At 39.7% G+C, this 23764-nt stretch overlaps 2 protein-coding genes across 3 annotated transcripts in view; one reads left to right on the top strand and one right to left on the bottom strand.

Moving 5' to 3' along the window:
• Window positions 1–4943, top strand: part of LOC117429532 (leucine-rich repeat serine/threonine-protein kinase 1-like) — a 38193-nt gene extending 33250 nt beyond the window's left edge. For both annotated transcript variants that reach the window (XM_058998896.1, XM_058998897.1), the window contains 7 exons: window positions 418–612; window positions 1116–1267; window positions 2194–2311; window positions 2613–2729; window positions 2831–3702; window positions 3864–3962; window positions 4242–4943. In XM_058998896.1, the coding sequence (XP_058854879.1) occupies window positions 418–612; window positions 1116–1267; window positions 2194–2311; window positions 2613–2729; window positions 2831–3702; window positions 3864–3962; window positions 4242–4419 (1731 nt within the window). In that variant the 3' untranslated portion in view covers window positions 4420–4943. The remainder of the gene's footprint in view (window positions 1–417; window positions 613–1115; window positions 1268–2193; window positions 2312–2612; window positions 2730–2830; window positions 3703–3863; window positions 3963–4241) is intronic.
• An 11746-nt stretch (window positions 4944–16689) lies between these two features.
• Window positions 16690–23764, bottom strand: part of LOC117429666 (chondroitin sulfate synthase 1-like) — a 42818-nt gene continuing 35743 nt past the window's right edge. The window contains exon 3 of the mRNA XM_034049444.3: window positions 16690–19622. Within this exon, the coding sequence (XP_033905335.1) occupies window positions 18024–19622 (1599 nt within the window). The 3' untranslated portion in view covers window positions 16690–18023. The remainder of the gene's footprint in view (window positions 19623–23764) is intronic.

Here is a 23764-nt window from a genome sequence, read left to right as displayed (position 1 = left end):
GCCCTGGATTGTCCCGTGAGATGGTCCATCTGATTTTAAAAGGAATGCAGTGTACTGACCACAGTACGCTCGGAACACTGGGGCTCTGACCCACAACCTTCTGCAGTGCAGTCCAGTGCTCTAACTAGAATACTTGAGATTACAGCACAATGGAAGTAAGATCAGGACGAAGTTAGCCAGACCTGACCCACTTTTATAACAACCCCATAGTCACACATAGGTATGAGGTACATATACCACATGCATATACAGTCTGGCTTTACTGTATTTTTCTAAACAGTCAGACTATGACTGTTTCTGATAACTGATTCTAATTCCTGGATTACTCAGTCTCAGTGGTTGTCCTGGGTTGACAGTGTGCACTGTATTGTTTGTGCTCCTATGGGATGGTTCTCTATTGTTTGTGCCTGTGCTCAGGTGGATATGTTCTCCTATGGGATGGTTCTGTATGAGCTGTTGTCCGGGAGACGGCCTGTGCTGGGTCAGCATCAGTTGCAGATTGTGAAGAAGCTCTCCAAGGGGATCCGACCGGTACTGGGACTCCCAGAGGAGGTGCAGTTCCACTGCCTGCAGACTCTCATGCTGCAGTGCTGGGACACCAAGCCTGAGAAGGTACAGGGGGGAGAGTTACTTCTGTGTGTGTGTGTGTCAGCTCACCACTGTACATGGGCACAAGTCATGTAATCACACAGTTAAACATTGTTAACATATTTAACTCTAAGAATGGACTAATCCACAGAAATCTGTATGAGCAAATCCAAATCTTTATTTATTTATTTATTTATTTAATAGTCGTTGTGTATTTATTTAATTCATTCATTACTTATAAACACAAATAGAAATTATTATTTATATCTTGTCTTTTGCTAACAAAATTAGATTCCCAATAGCAGCAAAGATAAAACCGCTTTAAAGGGGAGCTCAGCTTTCAGTGTGTTGCTGTGGTGTTGTTATTTTGGCCAGTCAAGCACCATGTATTCTGTTTTAAATCTGTCCGGGAGTGTGTAAGAATACTGTGTATACACTGTTAATAGAACACTAGCCTGGATATCCTGAATTGAGACCACTAGAAAATGCCTGACTGTCTCTCTGTTTGGTTCTTGTCTTGTGTTCAGCGTCCTGTAGCTCTCTCCCTGCTGAAGCAGATGCAGGAGCCCAGCTTTCCTAGCTTCATGTATCTGCTGCCTAGTGAGAGGCACTCCCAGCTGTTCCTCCCCACAGAGCAGGAGCACACTGCTGTGTTTTGGGATGGGGAGAATGAGGAGAGGTACTCAAATTTCCATGCTCAGAATCAACACTTGAGCCAAGGATCACTGCAGTGTTTCTGAAAATGTGTATTAAATTTATTTATAAAGAAGACACACTAGACCCTATTCATTTAGTCCTGGTACCTTCCATCCTCATGTAGAGGAGGCTGTGTGGTCCAGTGGTTAAAGAAAAGGGCTTGTAACCAGGAGGTCCCCGGTTCAAATCCCACATCAGCCACTGACTCATTGTGTGACCCTGAGCAAGTCACTTGACCTCCTTGTGCTCCGTCTTTCGGGTGAGACGTAATTGTAAGTGACTCTGCAGCTGATGCATAGTTCACACACCTAGTCTCTGTAAGTCGCCTTGGATAAAGGCATCTGCTAAATAAACAAATAATGATACAGATACATCTTTAGCCCCACTGTTTGCAATACAAATGAATGACAGAGGCTTCTTGAATAAGCAGTTTTAGTAACCAAAAATAGGTCAAGTTATTTCCGGTTTCACAGTATAAAGCTGATGTTTAGCATATCATCTTTGCTAGGTCTTGCTTTATTCAGTACTGTATAACTGTGTACTGCAGGTACTTTTAATAGCCAACAATGCTAATAGCAGTACTGTAATAGAGCCCTGTGGATTTGTGGTCGGGGCACAGCCTTTCATAAAGTCTTAACCATTTAATTGGTACTTTTTATTTTAGGATAATGATAGAACGAGAGGTTTACGTGATTGTTTTTGTGTTGGGCTAATTAGGAAAAAGCACAGATGTACTGTTAATACGCATGGCCACTTCTTATAATACTGTGCTCTGGGGCTATTGAAAGCTGCAGGGTACCCACTAAAATGTGATTTCATTGCTATATACTTCCGGCGTCTATTGAAGTGCTTGGATGTGGCATCTCAGTCTGTCCTGTGTATTTCAACATGCTGTGCTTGTAATCACAGGAATTACACTGTGGTGAACATAGAGAAAGGTCTGGTAGAAGTGCAGAGAATGGCTTGTGGTGGAATGAAGTTGAGTTGTCAACTGAAAATTGAAAATACACTCTGGACAGCGACAGAGGTAAAGTACTGAGGACCTTTAAAAGCAGGTCAAAGATTCTGATAAGTGCCTTAATCTGTGGGAAAGGCTTTTCATTGCTAAGTGTCAGTGTAATGCTGTACAGGTCTATCATGTGTTTTGTTTACCTGCTGCTTCTTACAGGAATGATGGACAGTGTTATACTTAATGAGAATTTTTTTTGTTCGGTCATTATGTATTGCATAGAAAAGGTTATAAATACAAGCTCATGCATATTAAAAGAAGCTGTATATACTTTTGTGACCTTATGCTGAAAATATGTAACCATGTCATGTATTTGTAGGACCACCATATTTATATTTACACTCTGAAAGGCATGTGTCCACTAAGTACTCCACAGAAGTGTTTCCCCTGCTCAGCTGTTGTAACTTGCATGCTTGCAGTGCCAGCTCAGAAAAAGGTAAGTGCTGAAGCCGTTTGGATTATTTCAGAGATTCCCATGAACTGTACCAGGCTTACCACACAGCAGTGCGTCACATTTGTTTTTCCGTCTTTCTTTAGACTTTACCGCTAGTCTTTGTTGGAATGGCAGATGGGCTAGTTGCAGTGTACACATTGATTAATGACCTCCCACATGAAAGCCAGTCCTACCTGTGCTCCCACACTCTCAATAAATCCGTCTTTAAGATCTCGGATGACGACCCACGACAAAACCCCTACCCGGTGAAGGTCATGGTGCTGGTGAAGAGCGGCTCGGAGATCTGGTACAGCACTGGCCCCGGCATTCTCATCATAGACTGTTTGACCCTTCAGGCTGTCAAAAGACTAGATCCGTACGTCTATCCCTCCACCATCATCTCAATGACCTGCAATTCTGGCTGCGGTGGAGAAGAGGCAGTTTGGTGTTTGGACGACAAGACCAACACCTTGCTAATGTACCACGCCGCTACATACCAGCTGTGTGCCCACTACTTCTGCGGAGACAGCAATCCTCTCCGAGACATGTTTACAGTCCAGAAACCTGCTGGGGTGATTCGAGAGCCTGACTCTACACCTACCTCCTCCACCTCCCCCTCCATTGATGAGAAGGGCTGTGAAACCAACAGCCCTGGGGACGTGACCATCATCTACAATGAGGAGACGGGGACCCAGATAATAAGACACCAGGACTCCCTGACGGACTATTGCTCCATGTCTTCCTGCTCTTCTGACCGGCTGTCACAGATTGAGAGGTCCAGCTCGGGGATCTTGAACTCTCTTGCCAGCTCCACCAGCATGCCCTTCTCCACAGACTGTGAGGAGTCGGACAGGTGGCAGGATCAGATGGGCATGCCCGTGCCTGAGACCATGGATTCCTCTCCCCAGGGTGATGCTGTGGAGAGCCTACAAGCCGTGAAAGTGCTTGCGGTTAAGGACACCTTGTGGATCCCAAGGTAACAAGTCTCTTGAGTGAAAAGTGTTGACCACCAGACCTCATGGTCGAGATCACACTAGTGTAGCGGGCAGTATGTACATGTTTTTGTAGAATTGTAGACTGTCGTGCTTTGCTTCCTATGTTTTCCTGTATCCTCATTGTTTGGCTTGCCGTTTGCAGGAGAGGCGGGGATGTAATCGTTATTGAGCTGGAGAAGGGGTCTGGCACCCGGGGCAGAGTGGTCGCAGTACTCAAGGAAGCTGCACTCGCTCAACGAGGGTAAGATCAATTATATCCAAATTCTTCCTGTATGATAGAGATGTCAAATTGAGTACCACCAATGCACCCCAAACTCATTTAATACATTATTGTCTTGGCTAGCTTTTTGAGATTTACAGATATTCTTTCAGATTCCTATTGCAACTGCACCTTATTATGCAATATGTTAAGCCAGCCCACTCAGCAGGAAGCATTTCCTACTACTGCCTTCCCATTTCTAGGTAGACGCATTTCAAGTTTGATTTTTTTTTTTTTGTCAATGCTGCCTGTTTTTCCCAGGGTGCTGGTTGAAGCTGCTGTAGTTGCAAAGGACACTGTTGTGTGTGGCTTTCAGAATGAAAACATGGAGTGGTGCCTGGCTGTCTGGAGAGGCTGGGGAGCCAGAGAGTTTGAAATCTTCTACCAGTCCTACGAGGAGCTGGGAAAGCTTGAGATCGGCATGAGAAAAAGAAGGTAGCTCTTGTGTGGCTTAAAATCAGGCCTCTGTGAAGGATGTGCTTTGGGGAATAGAGACTGACCGCCTTCAGTGTTTCAACCTGAAGGGAGGCATGCTTCGACCATAAGTGCTGTAGACAAGAAAAACACGGAGCGAGCGTCTCTACTCAAACTGCTAGCTTGCAAACACTGTTTGTGTGTGGTTATTTTTGAAGCTCCTGTTGTGACTGAAATCAGATTACACTTGCATGCTGTCCTTGGAACACTGTAAATTACTTAGAGGCTGCCTAACTTAATGGATGTCTTTACAATGTCCAAATATGAGCTATGTTGAAATGCTTTAGAATTTGAGACACTGTGGGACAAACCTAGCATGCTAGAAACAGACCCTGAATATACTGCACTGCATGTTCTGAGTGGAGCAAGAAATGCTCTTTTAACCCGTGTAAGATTACTTAAACGAGGTGTGTAATGTTCTTGTAAATATCATGAAATAAGCTGTTTATGTAGATTTTTTTTTTGTGTAAATAAAACTTGAAATTGAAATTGTTGAATGCAAAATAGAACAATATTGTGTATTAATAGGGGAGGTACAGTATCCACATTTGATATCAAGTTGCCTACAACTAAAAACAGTAATCATTTTGTCCAGTAATAATTACCCATGCTGTTTATTAACTTCAAATCAAGTGTCTGATAAACCCCTAATTACCCCCAGTAACAAAGTCACTCCTTTTGGTCTTGGTTCTGTTATTATGCGGTCATAAAAATAGAAGTAGGAACGGTAAACAGCAATTGTGCTTAAAAGCCCACATGAAATTGCACAATGAAAAAAGGACAGACATTCTCAGGGCAACAGAAGCAAAGAACAAAGAAAGGAACACCAAAGCCATTTGCTATATTGGCCGCACATGTAGCAAACATGTTAAAGTTCTCAGTTTTGTATAACTATATTCGGGTTGTCTGGTACAGTTACACTTTTCAGGTCATTTCACCACAGCTCTGTTTTGGTGGGCCATGGCATGCGACTGGTTGGAAGGCATGTCAGTCATTAGGGGAGAACAGTTTTGGTTAATGACAGGAAAGAAGGCCTTGAAGAGGTACAATGTCATTCTCCAAATGTAATGACCTAGGAAGAGTGAGAGTAGGCATGCAAACAGAGCTTTTTAACCTTGAATAGTACCAGTTATTTTATTTATTTTTGTAATTCAAATTCATGCTTGCTTTAAAAACTGTGACCTACATAGAGAATGGAAGAGCATGGGATATTTCAATAAAGTCATATAAAGTCTTATTGTATGTTTTAAATTAGAAACAAACCAATGGTCATTTTTATTCCTGTCGTCTTGAAGGAAGTGAAGGCCTTAAACCTGGCTCCTCGCCTCCTGAAAATAAGTCCATCAGATGAGCTTGGGCGGGGGCTTCAGAGTATGCTTGACTGAAACCATTATTTAGTAATTAAGTCATTTTCCTTTTTAAAAAGTCAAGAGACTGCATTTTTCATGGATGGGTTAAGGGACTTTCAGGAACGAATTTTTTTCATGTGAAACTGTAAAGTGCTCTCTTGACAATAATTTAACAAATGTGACTTGTGTTGCGTTGTATTCTGACCTTTGCCCCGCTCCAGTGGTTTATTAGTTGTGTATTCTTGAAGGACTCTAGTTGCTGATTATCCAGTCAAAGCAGAGGACTGGCTCTAACAAGAATCATCTGTGAAAACCCTTTCTGGGAATGAAGGCCAGAACGTATGTACTATATAGCTCAGATGCCTATCAGAAGGCACTAGAGACTGGATTTGGTCGATTTGTTATGTGCTGTAATATGTGTTGGTTTTTTTTTTTTCCCCCCATGCTTTTAATTTTACATGAGGGCAGTTTTAAATTGCTTTGGGTGTCTGAGATTTGTATGCATTACAAACCATATTTTTCTCTTAAGATTGAACTACAGTTCAGCTTCTAGAATTGCTATACCCAGCACCCCCACCCCCCCTACAGATCTCTCCCAATAATTGTTGAAAAAGTGTATATAACAAAACTGACCTATGAAACTACTTTTTTGAAGCTGGTGGAATGGTATTTTAGTGTATATATTAAGCCCTCTGGACTTCAAATTGGAGAGCACCAATTCAATATAATTAGGGCTTCTGATTTTAAAACAGTGGAAATGGTTCATCAATTCACGTTGACCACCCCTTTCCCATTAAAATAAAAAACCTACTACAAAAAACAAACTGTTTCCAGTGCAGCTGGGCAATGTGCCTCCTTCATGACTTGTATCTATCATTGATTCTTTCTGAATACTTTAAACCCACCCCAACTACTGAGTGACGGCACATTCCTACATTTCTAAAAATAAGCACCGAAAAATGAAATTTAATAAAAATAAAAAAAACGAAAAACAGAAAAACAGAAGCCCTAAATATAATACACCAACTATGAAAAGTACTTTCTGAAGCCCTTGAAAAGGAGCTTCTTGTAGTGTTTCATTTCCACTGGTTTCCATACTGTAATGTGGGACCTTGCAGTTACACCCTTTAGCAGAGCAGGAACAAGCTGCCTAGGCCCTCGTCCACAGGCAACTATAAACTGGGCCTGGACTGAGGGCAGGTGATTGGTGAATTATTAGAGCGATGACAGGACGTGCACCTGGCTGTTAAAAAGAAGTATTTTTAAGCTGTTAGTAACCACAAATTAGTGCTATTGCACAGCACTGATTGGAAGACTTTTAAGCTTAAAACTCTGGCAGACCCAGCCTTTGTGTGTTAAGGATCAAGTTCAGTTGTCTTCCATAACTTCATCGATTTTATGAAGTCAAGTGTGTGTGTGTGTGATGATGATGATTTTATTTATATATATATTTATTTATTTATTTATATATATATATATATATATATATATATATATATATATATATATATATATATATAAATAAAAAACACAGCAGACACAGTGTTCTATATTGTACAGGTGCTTAATTCTAATCATCTGTCTGTGTATTACTCTGAATAGCCCCATTTTTATAGTGGTGCCAGTTCCCTTGCAACACGAGCTGGTCACTTTCCATGGCGACACATCCTACTTCCATGTTTTTGGACTTGCAAAAGATCTATGAACAAGCCCTGATCATTTCAGCCGTACCGTCGCCGTCAGCTCTTCAGAACCTTACGGTGAGTTGTATTTCTGGAGGGAAGACGGTTTGTGTTCTGCAGTCTGCTACGAAAGCAGGGCAGTGTTTTAATTCAAGTTAGAAGTACTGGCAAGCCAAACGTGCTTGGCTTTTTTTAAATGTTAATGACGTATTCTGCAAATGCCAACTAAATGTCACCAATATTTGTAACTGCACAAGTAATCATTTGTGCTTCTATTTCATGGACTCGCTGTTTTTCCGCAGTGAACCAAGCATTCTTGAAAGCAGGATGGCAAAGATTAATTGCAAAGATGTGCCTCAAAACATCCAAGTGCAGCAGGAGAAATACTGGGCTATCGTGTCAACTGTATTCCCATGTATCAAGGTCACCTAAAGATTGGTTGATTTAGTACAAAATTAATAGTTTCAATGCCTGATGAAAGAAAATGTGAATATGGTTTGGCTAGATGAACATATTTTGCAGGCAATAGAATTGAAATAAAAGTTTGTTTGTTCACCTCCTGGCTTTTTTTATCAAATAAAACTTATCTTCCCAATTGGTTATTTGTAACTCATTGGTATGACACTGTACAGTGTTGTTTTTATTGTGTTTACTCATGTAATAAATATATGAAGCTCATCCTACCCTTATGTCCATAATGTATAGACAGTACTATACGTTATCGCCAAGGAAGTCCGTGGCACACTCTCTTGTGATGCTGTGTCTCTTCCAGTCCAGGTCTGTGTTCCAACTGGGGCTTTTAATTGAATTATTCAATTGATCCTTCTCCATTCAATTACATGAGCTGAAGGCTTGGTTTTAACAAATGTCTGGAGCTGGAAGAACCGCAAGTGAGTAACACTGTTCTAAGTCAGCAAGCTGTCCTATTTAGTTTTAAACTGGATTTTGTATTGCAATTTAACGCACAGACATAATATATGCAATGTGTATGGTGCTGGATGAAATAATTGGTTTCAGTGCAATTTCATATAATAAGCAAGTGCGCTGCCCTAAATTGCTAATGCGACTGCCCTTTTCATCACCAACCCCACTCTGCAGCTGCACAGAAGCAGACACAAAGGTAAGCTTGTGGGGGGGGGGTGAACATATTCCTAAATACAACTAAGTCATGGACACGTGAAACTACAGTACAATTACTAGTGGTAATGAAACCGCAAACACCCAAAGATCATTCACAGCTTCTCAGAATAAACCCCACACATCCCCTTCAGTTACAGGAACAGTTTTCTAAGAAGCCTGCTCAGCCCCACAAAGCAGCTCCTTGCTGTTCCGAGAAAGAGGGTGAATTTCCTTGTAAAACAGCAAGAGGCCTGGCCACAGACGGCTGGTAATGACTTCCATATGGTGGCCAGCCCCCAGTGCCTGTCCCATGGGAGGTCGGTGTAGTCAAGTGGAGGGAAGCTAATGGGAGAGAAAGTTGGAGCTAAATTACAAGGACTCGTTGAGCAGCAGAAGGGTCTAGGACCGCCGTGTTAACAGCAGGAAAGTGGAGACAGCTCCAGAAACTGAACCCTTGAGCATTGCTTCCGCACTGAGAGAACAGCCCCACGATGGACTTTTTCACACATAGCTTTACCAAATTAAACTTTCAAATGCTGACACTTAAATTGCATATAATTGCCTTTTTTCCCCCCATCCTGTGTTGGCTTTAAAATACATCCAGATTCACAATTTTTGTTATTTTAACAGTACTTTTTACTTTTAACAGCCTACATTTCATCAAATGAATGTCGATTCAAAGATTTAATATTGAAAAGTTGTAGCTGTACTGGAATGAGATTTCTATTGCACATCGATAGAAACTGATGCGGTCATGATAATTGTGTTAAATAAAAAAGGTAGGGTTCAGGATAATCATGGAATTGCAGTATTGAAATACAAAAAAAACAGCGTGGTGTTACAGTATACCTCCATTAGTCTCTACACTTTAATAAAGGGCATTTAAAGGGTAGCAGCAACATTTATATTGGATTTCAATACCTTGGTTAACATTCCTTTAAGTGTCCTGTTTTTTAACCACATTTTTTTATATCAAACTGAAAATAAAACAGATCCATTGTGAGAAAATAAATGCAAGAATCTGTGACTTGCAATGCTGTGTCCCGTAATTTGAGTGCTTGTCCCGATGTGTGGGACACCAACTTTTTCAAACCCTGATTTGTAGATACTGACTGAGCTTAAGTGGCATCAGAATAGCAGCCACATGCATCCCTTGTTTGCAGACCGCCTGTTCTCAGCTCAGATCCCGGGTCGCGTGATGGACTCTCTTAGCGTATCTAATTGTGAAGGGTTCCATTCTCTCCGTGGCCTGCCAGAGATTATTGCTGCTGACATGCGGAGTTCTGTGGTCTGTAAGCAGTTAAGATGAACATACACAGTTGGAGCACTATGCAGCTTGCTGTCTTTATTCTTTAATCCACTGCACATCTGCAAAGCAACAATACTTGTAATTGTTTATGAGTATGCTATTATATCAGAGGTGCAAATTTGGCAGCAGCAACATTAAATGCTGGCGCCAGTAGACCTGTTTTAAAATTGTGCAATACTTAGCAACAAATGATGATAGTTTCTCATTGGGAGTACCATTTGTTAACATGTTATTAAGCTTGTTAACAATGCATTAAAGCTGAGCTTGCTATCAGTTTAGTAAATACTGATTGCATTATTGATTTTAATTTTGGCCAATGGCCTCCGATCAATATAAAACTACTGGAGAATTGAAAACCGCACTGCCTATAATTCATCTAGATGCTATACTGTGTAAATGACTGACTCTACAATTAAGTGCTGCCAAATTTCAATGTTGTTGGCAACCGTGGTGATAAATTCCTTATATCTGGCCTTGTCAGCTCCATGTCACTGAGACTTAATTTATTGAAATGAAGTCGCCTGAAATGTAGCCATACAGAAAAAAAGTTAATAGCCAGACTCCAAGGACATTTTGGATTCAACAGATATGCAGACATTTCAAAAAACGTTCTCCCTCCCTCCCTCCCTCCCTCCCTGTTGACCTAAACAGCTGCAGTCTGTTACTCCGTGGTCTTGATACTTCAGACGACAGGACGACAGCCTGGGCAACCGCACTGGTTCAGTGTCTGACTGAAATACAAAACGTGTGCCACTCTAACCGTAAGGAGAGCATCGGTGTGTTTCTCAGCACTCGTTACTACTTCCTATATAAAACAGCTGTTTGCAGTCACACGTTGTATAATGTTTATTTGTGCTGCCCTCTCATCAGTAATGGATAGGGGTTATGGGGCCATAAGCCTTGTGCTCTAGTAAAAACTGCTAGTGTTTGACAATCCTGAAATAAACAACTCGGAATGGTAATTAAGGTCTCCTACACGTACCGGCAGTTGGCTTAGCATTATTAAAAAAATAAAAAAGGCACAACAGCAAATCTTTAATAAAACTGATAAATGAGCTACTATGCTCAGCGCATGGCTGAAGTTTTCCCTGTCAAAGCATGGTTAAGCAAACATGAAAAAAGACTGATGGAGAAATACATGCTTAGGAAAGTCTACCATGGTAACCGAGGGCAGGAAGTTCTGAGAGTGCTAGTTCATAATGTTAACTTTAGGTTTTCAAGTTACTTGGTGCCAAATGTATCCATTCACTTACTTTTGTAATGATTGATGATAGCATCTGTAAACAACTAAGGTACTCGGGCATTTGCATCCTGTTAAATAACAGCTTAGGAAAGCAGGGTTGTCCCAGTCCTTGTGGGGGCACATTTGTTGAAATCCACTCCAAGATCTGTGACCGCTTATTATCTGGAGGAAAGCAAAGTAATGAAAACAAACAGGAACGTCTATCTCAATAATAACGCACAGGGCGTGGATTAGGGGGGGGGGGGATAGCCCACAGCTGTGAAAGTGTACCTCATCTTCAAGAACAAACGCTTTGAAAGCTGGATTGCAGTTACTGAGGAGGGAGTTTTGAGCCTATGACTAATAGGCACCTTTTTTTTCTGCATCTCTAATAACCTAGAACAATTCTTCTATTGTTCTGATGTTGTACACATTGTTCAATGTCCTGAGCTGTTTTGGCTCTTGTATTAATTACCCTTCTTAAAACACGCTTTTGGCAAGATATACTTAAGTTTATGTCCTCACTGTTTAAGTATTAAAATGAATACATTTATTATAAAGATCAGCAGGCCTTGATTTCTTGCAAGTGTTGTGTGTGTCTGTAGTGGCTGATGGAAATGCATTTATATATTTGTCTATGTTCTAATGTGCACCAGGTGCCAGTATTGTCACAGTGAGGAGGACTTGAATAACACAAATCAGAGGCAGCTGTTGTTTTACATCTTTATCTCCAGAGCAAAATGTAGGCTTTTTCTTCTAAAACACTCACACAGCATTCCTGCACAGATATTCTACATTAAGCAATCGGCCACCTTTTAGAGATCCCATCTAATTGCTTGCTTGTTTGCTTAGGTGATGGCTGAAGAGATGTGCACTAGCCAGCAAACCCATGCTTGGCTCAGACACAATCTTTGACTTCATCTTGTCAAAAGCTGCAGGTGTCTTTTTTTCAAAACTAGATTCAACGCAAGAAAATATTTTCCCCTGCTAATTAGAAAGAAGCCATTTCACTGTTACAGTTGGCAGTGGTGACTGCCAAAGTTGAGAACTGAAGTACAGGGACGAATATGTTCTTTCTAATTTAGTTTTTATACAGTACTTGGCTGGCGCGCACTATTTGGGCACTCTGATCTGATATCGTTCAGGTTTTAGTTCTCAATCCTTGTTGCATCCTGTCATTACAGTGGGCTGTGGATCAAAGTGAAGGAGAGAGTCTTAATGCAGTAAAATTCATCGGAGGAGGCTGCTGATTTCTGTGTTGAGTCTAGCGCTTCTACACAGTTGGGAATATACTTGTATAATTATTACAGTATACACTCGCTGGTCTTGCTTTCTTTCAAACTGGCTTTTGAAATAATAGACTTTAGTTCCATCAGAAGGGAGTGGAGCCGTAGCTATTGCTGTCATAACAGCACAACTCTAAAACCACAGTGTCATTAGAAAATGTAACTCTCTTTAGCCATGTGTTCTACAGGTGACCAGTTATATCAAACTAATTTAAAATACACATGTACCTGTGAAGCAGAGCAGATTTTTTTAATTTCTTCATTTTAGGTATTTTTTCTCTGTACTCTACGTGGCCAGTCTTAACCAGGTTTAGTACACAGTTCTGTGAATTGTTTCAAGATTTTGTGTTTTTTTTCTCCATTTTAAACAGAAAACGGGAAAGTGTACCCACAAGCCTCCAGGAAGTGATCCAATTTTTTTTCCCAGTTTACCCTGAAGCTACAGCAACAGTTACTTCTAATCAAAACAATGTGCTCTGCGATGAGTAGGGATTTTATTTATCAAAGCGCAATTGATACAACAGTCAGGGCCCAGAAGATTGAAAAATCGGTCAGTTTACTTTTTTTTTCAGGTCTTAACTGCTTAATTTAAAGGATAACTGTTTAACTGGTTTGTGTGTGTTCATTTGAAATAAAGTTTTGATTAAACCTTGTTTTACCTCTAGAAGCAGGGAATATGCTTCCATAGTAAACTATTTTCTTAACTGCTGTTGACCTGAGGGGTTTAGTTCTAGATTATTAATCTGTTAAAGTGCTTCTTCATATCAAGTTCTTTTACAGTTACGAAGTGAAATAATATTGTTAAAGTAGAAGCACCAGCAGGATTTTATCTGAATGTATCTAAATGCCATGAGGTTATATTTTTAATTGTTTTTTAGGAGTTGTATCGCCTCAAATCCATATTTTGTAACTCTGTTACTGTCTTTCTACCTGTATCTTTAGTGGATGGATCTTTAATTTTTTGGCCCATTATATTTGTTAATTCTGCAAATATAGCCCTTCAGATGCTTTTATGACACCTAAATATAAAACGAGAAACTGAAGCCTAAAAGTGATGATAAAGCTCCATGTTCTAAGTGCTGAGCTTCATAGCCGGTGTGAAATTTCACTGCTCTGATTACAGGTACGTCTAACAGGACTGTCCTCAAAATAGGACACAGCAGTTTGTAACCAAAATGAAGGATTTCATTTTTGCTGTGACGAAGTATTGCAAGAAATGAATTTGGTACTTTAATTTAAGAAAAGAGCCAGCCTTCTGATTGATTTACAGCAGAGGAAATGATTAGGTATCCAGAAACAACAACAACATTTTAACCTAGAACTTTGTAATTGAAATATCGTCCTATACTGTACCAAATCGAAGAACATCAGAAAGTCTTTAAAACCTGAAAATTAAGACATTGTGCGAATAAAAGGGAATAGATTTCGCTTTTTCACTGGTATCAGAACTCTTTAAACGCTGGAGATCTGTATGGGTTATAAGAAAGATTACATCTACTCAAAGAAAATATAACTCCACTTAACTGCATATTTACTAATACTCATGTAATATGTATATCAATGCCCATTGTTCTGTTGTTTTTGTAACTTGCATTCTACGGCCTGCAATGCCTACAGTCTATCCAGAATATAAAAAGGTAGCAGAACCATTTATTTGTCTCTCGTCTGATAAATGGCCACGTTTGTGTCGCTCTGGGGCTGCACTTATGAAATCCAGATGTTGCTTGACTGTTTTGAATTATACATCACTTTTAATTGAGCAGTTTCAGATACAACTTGGACGTTGTTAATGATGATGTTTGACTTTGTGATATGCAGTGCCTGCCTGTCATCCTCCCAGCCCCTCTAGAAGGACAATTATCATTACCTGCAAGCGTGAAGCTCCAGACCTCACATCGAGGTTAAAAGGCCCCACTCGAGAGTATTAGGTAAGAGAAGAGGCTGTATACCAGACTATTTTATGAAAGACGCTATAATGAGCCTGGAGTTAAGATTAGACCTTCCCTGTGAAAGCATCACACCCAGATGCAATGCACGTTCTTGGAAATTGGGTGAGTTGAGTGAGTCCACACAGATAAGAAAGCACAATGAATTCTCTCACCCATCATTTTTATTAAAGTTATTTCCAAATACTTTCAAAGGTGCTCAGCTGCTTTTATCTGGGCTTGTCCAGAACTTTTCAGAGATATTACGTGTTAAGGACAAAATGTAACTGTACTATTCACTTTGACCTGTGTTATAATACAGCTGCCATATTATGTTCACATGACTTCCTGGTTTCTAAATAAAGACTTACCACAAAAGTGGCTTTATATTTGGTAAACAGGTGTATTCTATGACTCACTAGTACAGTATTGTACAATAATAATGGATGCTGTAATATTTTCTCAGATTTTACTGAAACCGTTCTGGTTAAGGAAGAAAGCATTATGAAATCAGAGGTTTTCAGAGGTAGCATTTTGTATCTTGTACATCTCATTGTATGTTTTGGTGCAGAGATGAAAAAATAAGTTAATATATATTTAAATTGATCCACAATGTTTAAATTGATACCTTTTATTGGACCGACATAGAAGTTGAAAATATATACAAGCTTTAGCAGTTAAAAGGGAAGTAACAACGTAGCTTATATACAGTGTGTCCTGCGAGTCGGGTATCAGAAGCAGAATTAACATTGGTAGTCTCTGTCTTTCAGCTGTGAAATTTCTAAACCACGAAAAACAATTCAGATCCTCTTGATGCGTCGTGCAGATAGTCAACGGGTTACAGCCATCTGATTCAACAGAGAACATGGCATAATATATGATGCTGCCTCTGCTGCCTGAATTATGGGACACCCTCATGATCCAATAAAAAAGATGAACTTCAACAAGCTGAATGGGAAGGTTATGGTACGTACAACCATTTTAAATGTTCCGCTCTCTAGGCACACTCAGGGTAAGGGGTAGAAAAGAATAGTCTAAAGGGTTTGTAAATATCTCCAATGAGTTGATTGCACTATAATAAACTTTCATTGTTCTTAAAAGAGGGTGACTTTGTTAATGAAATGTACCTTTTTTTAAAGACAATTCTACATCGGTTATGTGTAATCATTGAGCTAAATAATTGTTTCTCTTTACTCCATGTGCATTCAATAATCAAAGTATTATTATAGCCAGTCTATATGAATCTGCTACAGAAACCCAGAACCTCGTGACAGCCCTTCTGCATTGCCCTCCTGTGGGGGTGACTTGCGAGTTGTGGAAAAAGCTTGGGCTGCACTCAGAAGGCTCCAGCTTCACTGTCCTTCAGTAGGGAAGGAGGGAAGGGTAGATTTAGTGCCTTCAGCGGGGTCAAAAGAGCCAGTAACAGTTCCAGTAGGAGTCATTGATCTAAACAGGAAGTTGGGAACAAGACTACAATGCACTGAGCGGAACAGACAACATGTGGTATACGTTACCAGTGTAGGTAATTGAGTGCAAATGGCATAAGCAAAGAACAAAGTGTGTTTCTTGTGAAATCCGAGAAGGTTACTGTATTTAGATAACACACTACAGAGGAGAGAAGAAAGTCAACCAGCTGTTAGGATTACATTTTAATTCTAGGTGCTGCTACCCATAACGGCTTTAAAAGAAGTAGCAAAAAGGGAAATGTAAAGCTAGTGGAGCTATAATTATCTAAATTGGAGACAGGCTTCCTCTCCCCAGCAATGTGATCCATTCCAGGTTTTACCGTAACCATATTAAGAAGACAGACCTGAGCTTGTGTCCTCTAATTTTAAAATCCTGTGATTAAAGGATTCTCCTTATAAAACCTGGAATGGCTCAATTTGTTAGACAACACATTTTTTCAATTCCATCTCCTGTAAAGTCATTACAGTACCAACGGTATAAAAAGAGTCCTTGCCGATTTAAATAAATAAATAAATAAATAAATAAAGGGGAGGTGGACAGATTACTGTGTGTTTTTTCATAGGAAAGGTCATCACTCGTAGCAAGCAGGAAACAGAGATTGACAAGCCTGTTCCTACACAACCTCAACTGCAATTGAATAGGCAGTGTGCTCAGTAACACTTTGTAGGGGGCCATGCTGGCACAGCGGAGTTTCCCAGGGGTCTCTTGATCTGATTTTCACAATGACATTCATAGGCTAATAACTTCATGCCTCCAGATCTTACATTTCATGTTTTTGTCACAGGGAGAACAAAAGACAAAACCACTTTATTTCGTCCCAGAGGCTTCTGCTCATTTATCAGACAGTCGCAGTAAAAACAAAAAGGAAGAAGCACATTGTGTGTGTTTTTTGTAAAATAATTTTATTCCTTAAATATAAAACCATACCCTTTGGAACAAGGTTTGAACATACTGAAAACAAAAGCCCCATAGAAGTAAAAAAAAGGCTATGGTGGGAGATTGGTCTTCACTGTACAAAGTGTAAAGCACAGAAAATACATTAAAACACCTCCAGGGTGGATTACTGTATAAACAAATTGCAGAATAGTCCTAATCCACACAGACTGCTATGGAGTACTTGGACTCCAGTCCCTTGGTCAGACTCCTCTGTATATACAAGGTTGTACAGTATGTTGCCCCGTTTGCTATATTTCTGCAGTATATCCTGTTCTGGTGGTTATGTACCTTCATTAGCAGGGTATGCACAGATGCAGAAAGTCAAACAAAGAAGCAACTGTGCAAAAACTCTTTGGAAATCAGTTTACTCTGAAAAAAGTAAAAAGAAAAACAGAAAAAAAAATAGGCTACCCAAAAGAGTGATACAATGATACAATGTCATACAATCCTTCTAAAATACATAAGTAACAATACATCAACCAATGATCTGATAACAGAAAACAAAGTGAATGAATATTCAATAAATTAGACAGTCAGCATTTAATAATGCAGACATTTTAAAATCCAGCAGATGACTGAGGAAGAAAAACGTTTCTTAAAATGTACTTTTAATTGAACATAAAATGAAAAACTTAAATAAGTTCAGTGTTACTCTCAATTTTAAGAAAAAAAATCCCAAAACCCCACATAAATCCATGAAACTCTCAATTCCCTGTGAATTATTTTGTGTCTTCATGCACCTTCCTGTAAACCATAAAAAAAATTTAAAAAAAAAAAACTACAAATGTAGCCTCATACCATTGCTCAAAATTCAAGACTTATCCACTTGATATGCCCAATTAAAACAAAACAAAAAAAGTTTCACAGCACAGCCAGTTTACATATATACTCCCGATCCAGAACCTCATTCAAACACGACAAGTACTGTAGTCTCCATTATTTGGACAATCTTGACAGACCACTGATAGCGCAATACTGTCATCACAGTATCTTCAATATTTAAGCTTTCTGGATGTTCTTAACATGCTAGTAATACAAACTATAAAAACATAACCCCTCTATTTGTTCATAGTTCCCATTCCATTGCTTTAAAAAAAACAATGCACATTTACATTGGTTTAGGCTCAGCCACAAGAAAACAAAAACCTCATCTTGAAAAAGTTTGTCTGTTAGAAATTTCCTTTTCTAAAATATATCCTACTGTGGTCTTTAAAAAAAAAAAAAAAAAAAAATTGTAAAAATAAATTAGGTAGTTAAAAACCAGTCAAGCTGGTTCATGATGTCCTCATTGATCCATTATTATTATTATTGCTGATTCTCTGAAAGCTGGGGTCATTTTTTTCAAGCCACAGTTCAGCCAGCTGCTGTGTTGACCCATGCGATGAGGCTTTGGATCCCAAGCACATTTTATACTGTTTTGGATCAAGATTGGGGTCACATATGACCGCGTGGTGAACATGTACAATACCAATGTCCGTGCTTCTAAATATTTTAATGCCTGATTGAACAAATTTGTTAAAAAGGTCCACATCTTCCAAACCCCATCCCTGGATGCCGACGTCAAAGCCTCCGGCCTGAATTAGGTCCCCTTTATAAACACAGGTAATGCCAAACCCATAGTGCCTCCACAAACCAGTTTTGAGAGTGAAAACATAATGGTTGTCACTTTGGACTTTTCCAGCATAGACAACCTTTGGATCGTACTGGCTAAATATGATTGGGAAATAGGACTGCTCTCCTAATATTGTATTGCTTCTACATCTTTTCATGAAGTCTGCTGTAAATAAAAGGTCTATGTCACAGTAGAAAAGCAAAGAATCGTTGGAAAAACGGGAAGAGCCAACATCCAGAGCCAGGGCCCTGGAAAACGGACCAGACACTGACTTGATCTCCATGTCAGCCTTTGGATACTTCATATGATATTCTCTCATCAACTCGACCTGTTTCATCTTTTCGGTATTGTTGTCTGTGCTGAAAAGCAGAAGCAGCAATTTGACATTCTGATTCGGGATAAGGCAAGTTTTCTCAAAGTTCGCCATGAATCTGACAAATATTTCGTAACGCCCTGAAAGCGGGACCAAAATGTTGATTTTCGTCTCTTTGGGCTCTTTGTACTCTGCGTTCGTGCCGCCAAGTTTGAAAGGAACCAACATCTTCAAGGAGTTGGAGAGGAATGACAAGGAGCCGGAGTCTTGGTTGATTCTGCTGGCCAATTCTCTGGCATCTATCTCCTCCTCTTCTGTAAACTGGATCTTGCTGAAGGTCTGCTGCAGGTAGGCATGCCTCCTTACCGGGACAGTCATTGCCTTTCCCTTGTGCTTTTTGTACAGCAGGAGCAGATCCAAGACATACTCGGCTCCGTACATAGGGTTGACTCGGCGGTAGCCGTACTGGATCTCTTTGAAGTCAATGACCCTTCCCCTGGTCTTGGCGTTGGCATTGATCATTTCCATAACCTGCATGACAATGTCGTCCAAGGCAATCTTCTGGGAGGAATCCATCCCTCTCCGGGGAGGCTGCCCATCTGCTGATGAATAAATGTACTTCCCAGTCAGGAACTCCCACTCCAGAATGTCCTCGCGCTGGTGGGGGTGGAAGCGCATGAAGGAGGGTGGGATTCCCAGCTGCAGGTCATCTTTGTGGACCTCCGTGTTGCTGTACTTGCTCATCTGGACAATCTCGCGGTGTAGCTGGATGGTGCGGTGGCGCAGCTCGGCGATCTTGCGGCTCAGCATGTAGCTGTGAAGACGGTACTGGTAGGGCGGGTTCTTGTTCGGGTGCAGAGTCATGGCTCGGTGGATCTTGCTGTTGTGCAGGTCTCTGATGTAGCCCTTCTTGTTGGGTTCGTAGTTTTCATAGAACAACTGCTGCATCTGAAAGGAAAACAAAAAGCTTGTTTGAGATAATAAAACCAGTTTAAAAAAAAAACAAAACTATTTGAAATCTGGGATCCAAACTTACAGTAAAATCGCAGCTTAAAAAGAAAGGCTTTCAGACTTTCAGACATACTGATTATGGAATATGAACATATCTTTGACTGTTATACATCTCTGTTTTCCATAACAGGTCTTCCTGTATTACTGTTCAAAAGAAGCAGATTCTACAAAATAATAACAAAGCTATTGGCATTTAAAACTTGTCCCTGCCATTTTCCACTCTGAAAATATTACCTTACATGCGCAAACAAAAGATTCATGCAAAGTATTTTTATTACAGAAAACAGTACTCTTGTATTTTAAAATGAATCAACTTACATGTTTAATAGGCTATAATTCGTAATTGCTATTGAAAACATGTGTGCATTCAAAACAAAACAAGCCAATTTTTGAGCTGCTGTCTTCCATGATACAGAACTTTTCTACAAATTGACATTCCTCTGACAAGAACAATAATTAGAGCTCGGTGTTGGTTTTATATCGGGTAGCAATGATCAAGTCAAAAATATACAACTGTAAATACGCCCTCCCAAAACAGTATGTACAGCACTGTAACATTATGCAGGACAACAAGCTGAGGCACTCCATTTAAAACACCTCAAAGAAAAATAAAAACATCTTAAACAAAAAACAAAAAAGGAACTTAACAGCACATGGCATTCCAGAGATAGAAGTCTCTTACAACTGGATGTGCAATTATTAGATTAGAAATTTGGATGCATCAAAATTACCTACTGCAGACACTGGTTAAAAAACCCCTAGTGAACAAAGCCCCTCTTCAGTTGGCTCAATACTGTCAATTCTAGCGAGTTTAAGGAACACATTCTTTGGGAACATTGTTGCAAAAGGCCACATATTGGGGAAGAGCTGGCCTTTGTTGGTCAGTGTTTACTCAAAAACCTGTCAACGCTTTAAAAACCAAATATTGAGAGTCACTGGGGACCAAATGTTTAAACTGTGCTACAGCTGCTACAGCCTCTATTGGCAGGAGCTGAATACCTTGCCGAGAACTGAACACAGTGTTTTATGTTGTTCGTTTCTAATGAAGAAATGATTTGTGAAAGACGGTTAGACGGAGGAAGCTAATTCAAAAAGGCAGCTTGGACTGTAGCCTCATTCTAATCCTCTCCCAATTAAAAAATGGAAAACCAGCAGAGACAGCCAATGTTGTACAGAAACAGGGGCTGTGCGAGTGCTTCACTAATACCCTTTTATAAATAAGAATACTGTGCTTTAAAAACTGCACCACCACCACAGGGTCTGGAAGACTTCTGACTTGGCAACATTTTCACATTTCACATTTAGTATGTGATGCCCATTCTAATCAATTTGAGTCACTTATATAAATATACTTCATGTAATAACTTACTGTATGTGTACAACAGCCTGTGTTTCTAGTTCAAGCAAATTAATATGGACTGCTTACAGTAGGTCATCATTTTGTATGCCAGTCTATTGTCTAACTTAACACCCCAGCCTGCTTGAGTTACTGTAGCACTGTGAGAATTAAAAAAAAAAAATAATAATATGGATCCTGAATGAATTTTCTCCTCACATCTGTTTTTAACAGCTGCATTAACACAAGGGTCAAAATAATAATAAAAAAGCACCAAATAAGACATCTATCACTTGAACACAAAAAGTATCAGACTACAGTAAAGATCTAGCTGGTTGACACTGTGGACACTATACAAAAGAACAATGAAAAAAGCCCTCCTACCCGCCCTTTCTGATAATACGAGGAAACTATTTCACAATTTTCGGTCTATACAAACTACACAGATTACTAACCGAAAGCAGGCACAATTTATTCAGTACTGTATCTGTTTATAAATGTTGATTTACTAGACCATGCCAAAATCCAATTTTAATACACTGCCGGTGGCAAGGGCATGTTGGGGAAATGACTCATCCTTCTTTAGAACTTAGTTACAGCACTTCACATCTTCAAATTGAAAAACTATTCACTGGCTGGCACTCTGGTATCATGCTAAACAGTCCAATAGGCTAAAAACCACATTGTCAAATTTAAAACCAAGCCAAAAAGCAAGTTCAGAAGCTTCCCATGGAACTTGTAGTCCAGCTGTATGTTCATAGAGATTGCATTATTAGTTCTACAATAATTGCCTGCCCTTTCGAATCCCATATTATTCATTACAACAATTTATTTTACAGTCATTAACTTGGCTGCGCTGTTTCAGCCTGCTTTTATCTAATGACCCTGGGTATGCAATTTTAAAAGGAGGCTTAATGGACTGTACAGGGCAGCTATTTGTTTCCACCAATTAGGTGATACCAACAGCCCCCTGGATGTTGTACAGGTTGGCCACACTCCCCAAAACATCAGTGGCCCATGCTGAGCATACATTTTAGTGCTGAAGCTTATTTTATTTTATCACCAATAACTTTGTGTAGAAACCTGCCCATCCTCAAAGGGTTAAATCCCTTTCTTGAGCTCCTCTAATTAAAGTACAAACCTGGAAAATGCTCTGTTCGCAGAAAAGCTTCTGCCGCAGGCAGTTTCTGTATGGCTGTTACAATAAAAACACAAAGGTTTTGGAATAAACTTGGGAGGAACTACTGTACTTGCTGGTATGTTTTGTATAAATCAGCACTTACATTTTCTGAAAGTGTCCATACAGTTTAGAATCAAATTGGATGAATCACGTGAATGAAAAAAAATAAATATAGGAAATCGCTTCCCACTGTCCATCTAAATCTCTGACAACTTAAAAAAAAGTGAGCAGGGACAAGACAAACAGGAAAGATGGCAACAGGGCCTAAATGAAGTCTATATGAATGTTCATCATGCTCCAGTGCTTCAACACTACTGTACATGGGGAATGTGTTGCACCCTACTTTAATTCAAAAAAAGAAAAGAATGTTTGGAACACACACACACACACAAAACTGTTGCCAAAGGTCAAGCTGAGCTGCTCAAAAGGGGTTATTCACGACAGAAAATGCCAAAACAGTGAGCTATAGTGTAACACAAATAAAGAAGGACCTGTAATGGATGTGTTCCATTAGGGTTTAGATAAGATTGTCTAACAGAAAGACTTCATGTATTAAGATAACAGGCCAGGGGAAAGAGATTTGCTCAATTAATGATTGGGTCTGTTTAATGTTACTTACACAGGCGTTTCAAGCACAGAACTTTACTTCGGAAACCTTCAATAAAACTGACAGAACTTTGTTCTGCAACCAAGTACAGCCAGGAAATTACAGCACAGCAACATTCTCAGCGATTTCATGTTTATAAATACTATTACTATGGGAACATCAAAACTAAGCCTGTAAATATATTAAACATATTAAAAAAAAAAAAAAAATGTACGCAATCGTTGATCATTTAACCTGCCATAAACATTTTTAATAAATTAATAGTAGACTTGAACCACTTAAACATTTACTGCCATGAACAAGGATGATGGATTTTCCCGTAATTGTCTGTGTCATTTTAAAACCATCACTTCCTACCTCTGCGACTGTCGCTTGTTAATGCAAATCCGATATGGCCTTGTCATTCAATGAAACACAGTATAATTAAAACACAAGATGGGTAATACACTCTTGCCTTATTGTAACTGTATACAGGCAGAGCATTGTGTCTGTCTTGTTAAAACACAAAAGGACAGTGCAGTTCATCAGCATTAAAAGCACCGTCTAGAGTGCTTTCAATTACAAACACAACAGCACCGCTGCAGTACGGGCAGCACTCTGCAAAGCTAGAATTCAAAGACTTCACAACAATTCTGTGCAAGTAGATTTTTTACTTTCTGTGCCTTCACCCCCTTTTCTTGACAGCTGCCATCAGGGGTGGAGATCCTTTATGGGGCCAAAGGAATAATGCAGCAGATTAGCTGTCTGCCACTCTCTAAACACTTCTGGTCTGTCTCCATCTCTTCTGGGCCAGGGCATTCCAACACCATTTCTTTGAGTGCCAATGACATCATGTTAAATAATTTGGAACCGCGTGCACCAACAGTTGTGGTTGCATGGGGGGGGTGGGGGTCATAATCGGAATTTGAACCGAAATACTGAGAGAGTCGTTTATCATAAAACAAGTTAGTGTGTTT

The sequence above is a fragment of the Acipenser ruthenus genome, chromosome 24 (genome assembly GCF_902713425.1).
Source record: "Acipenser ruthenus chromosome 24, fAciRut3.2 maternal haplotype, whole genome shotgun sequence".
NCBI lineage: Eukaryota > Metazoa > Chordata > Actinopteri > Acipenseriformes > Acipenseridae > Acipenser > Acipenser ruthenus.
Note: the sequence above shows the minus strand (reverse complement) of the source record. Positions and strands in the feature narration are given on the sequence as shown.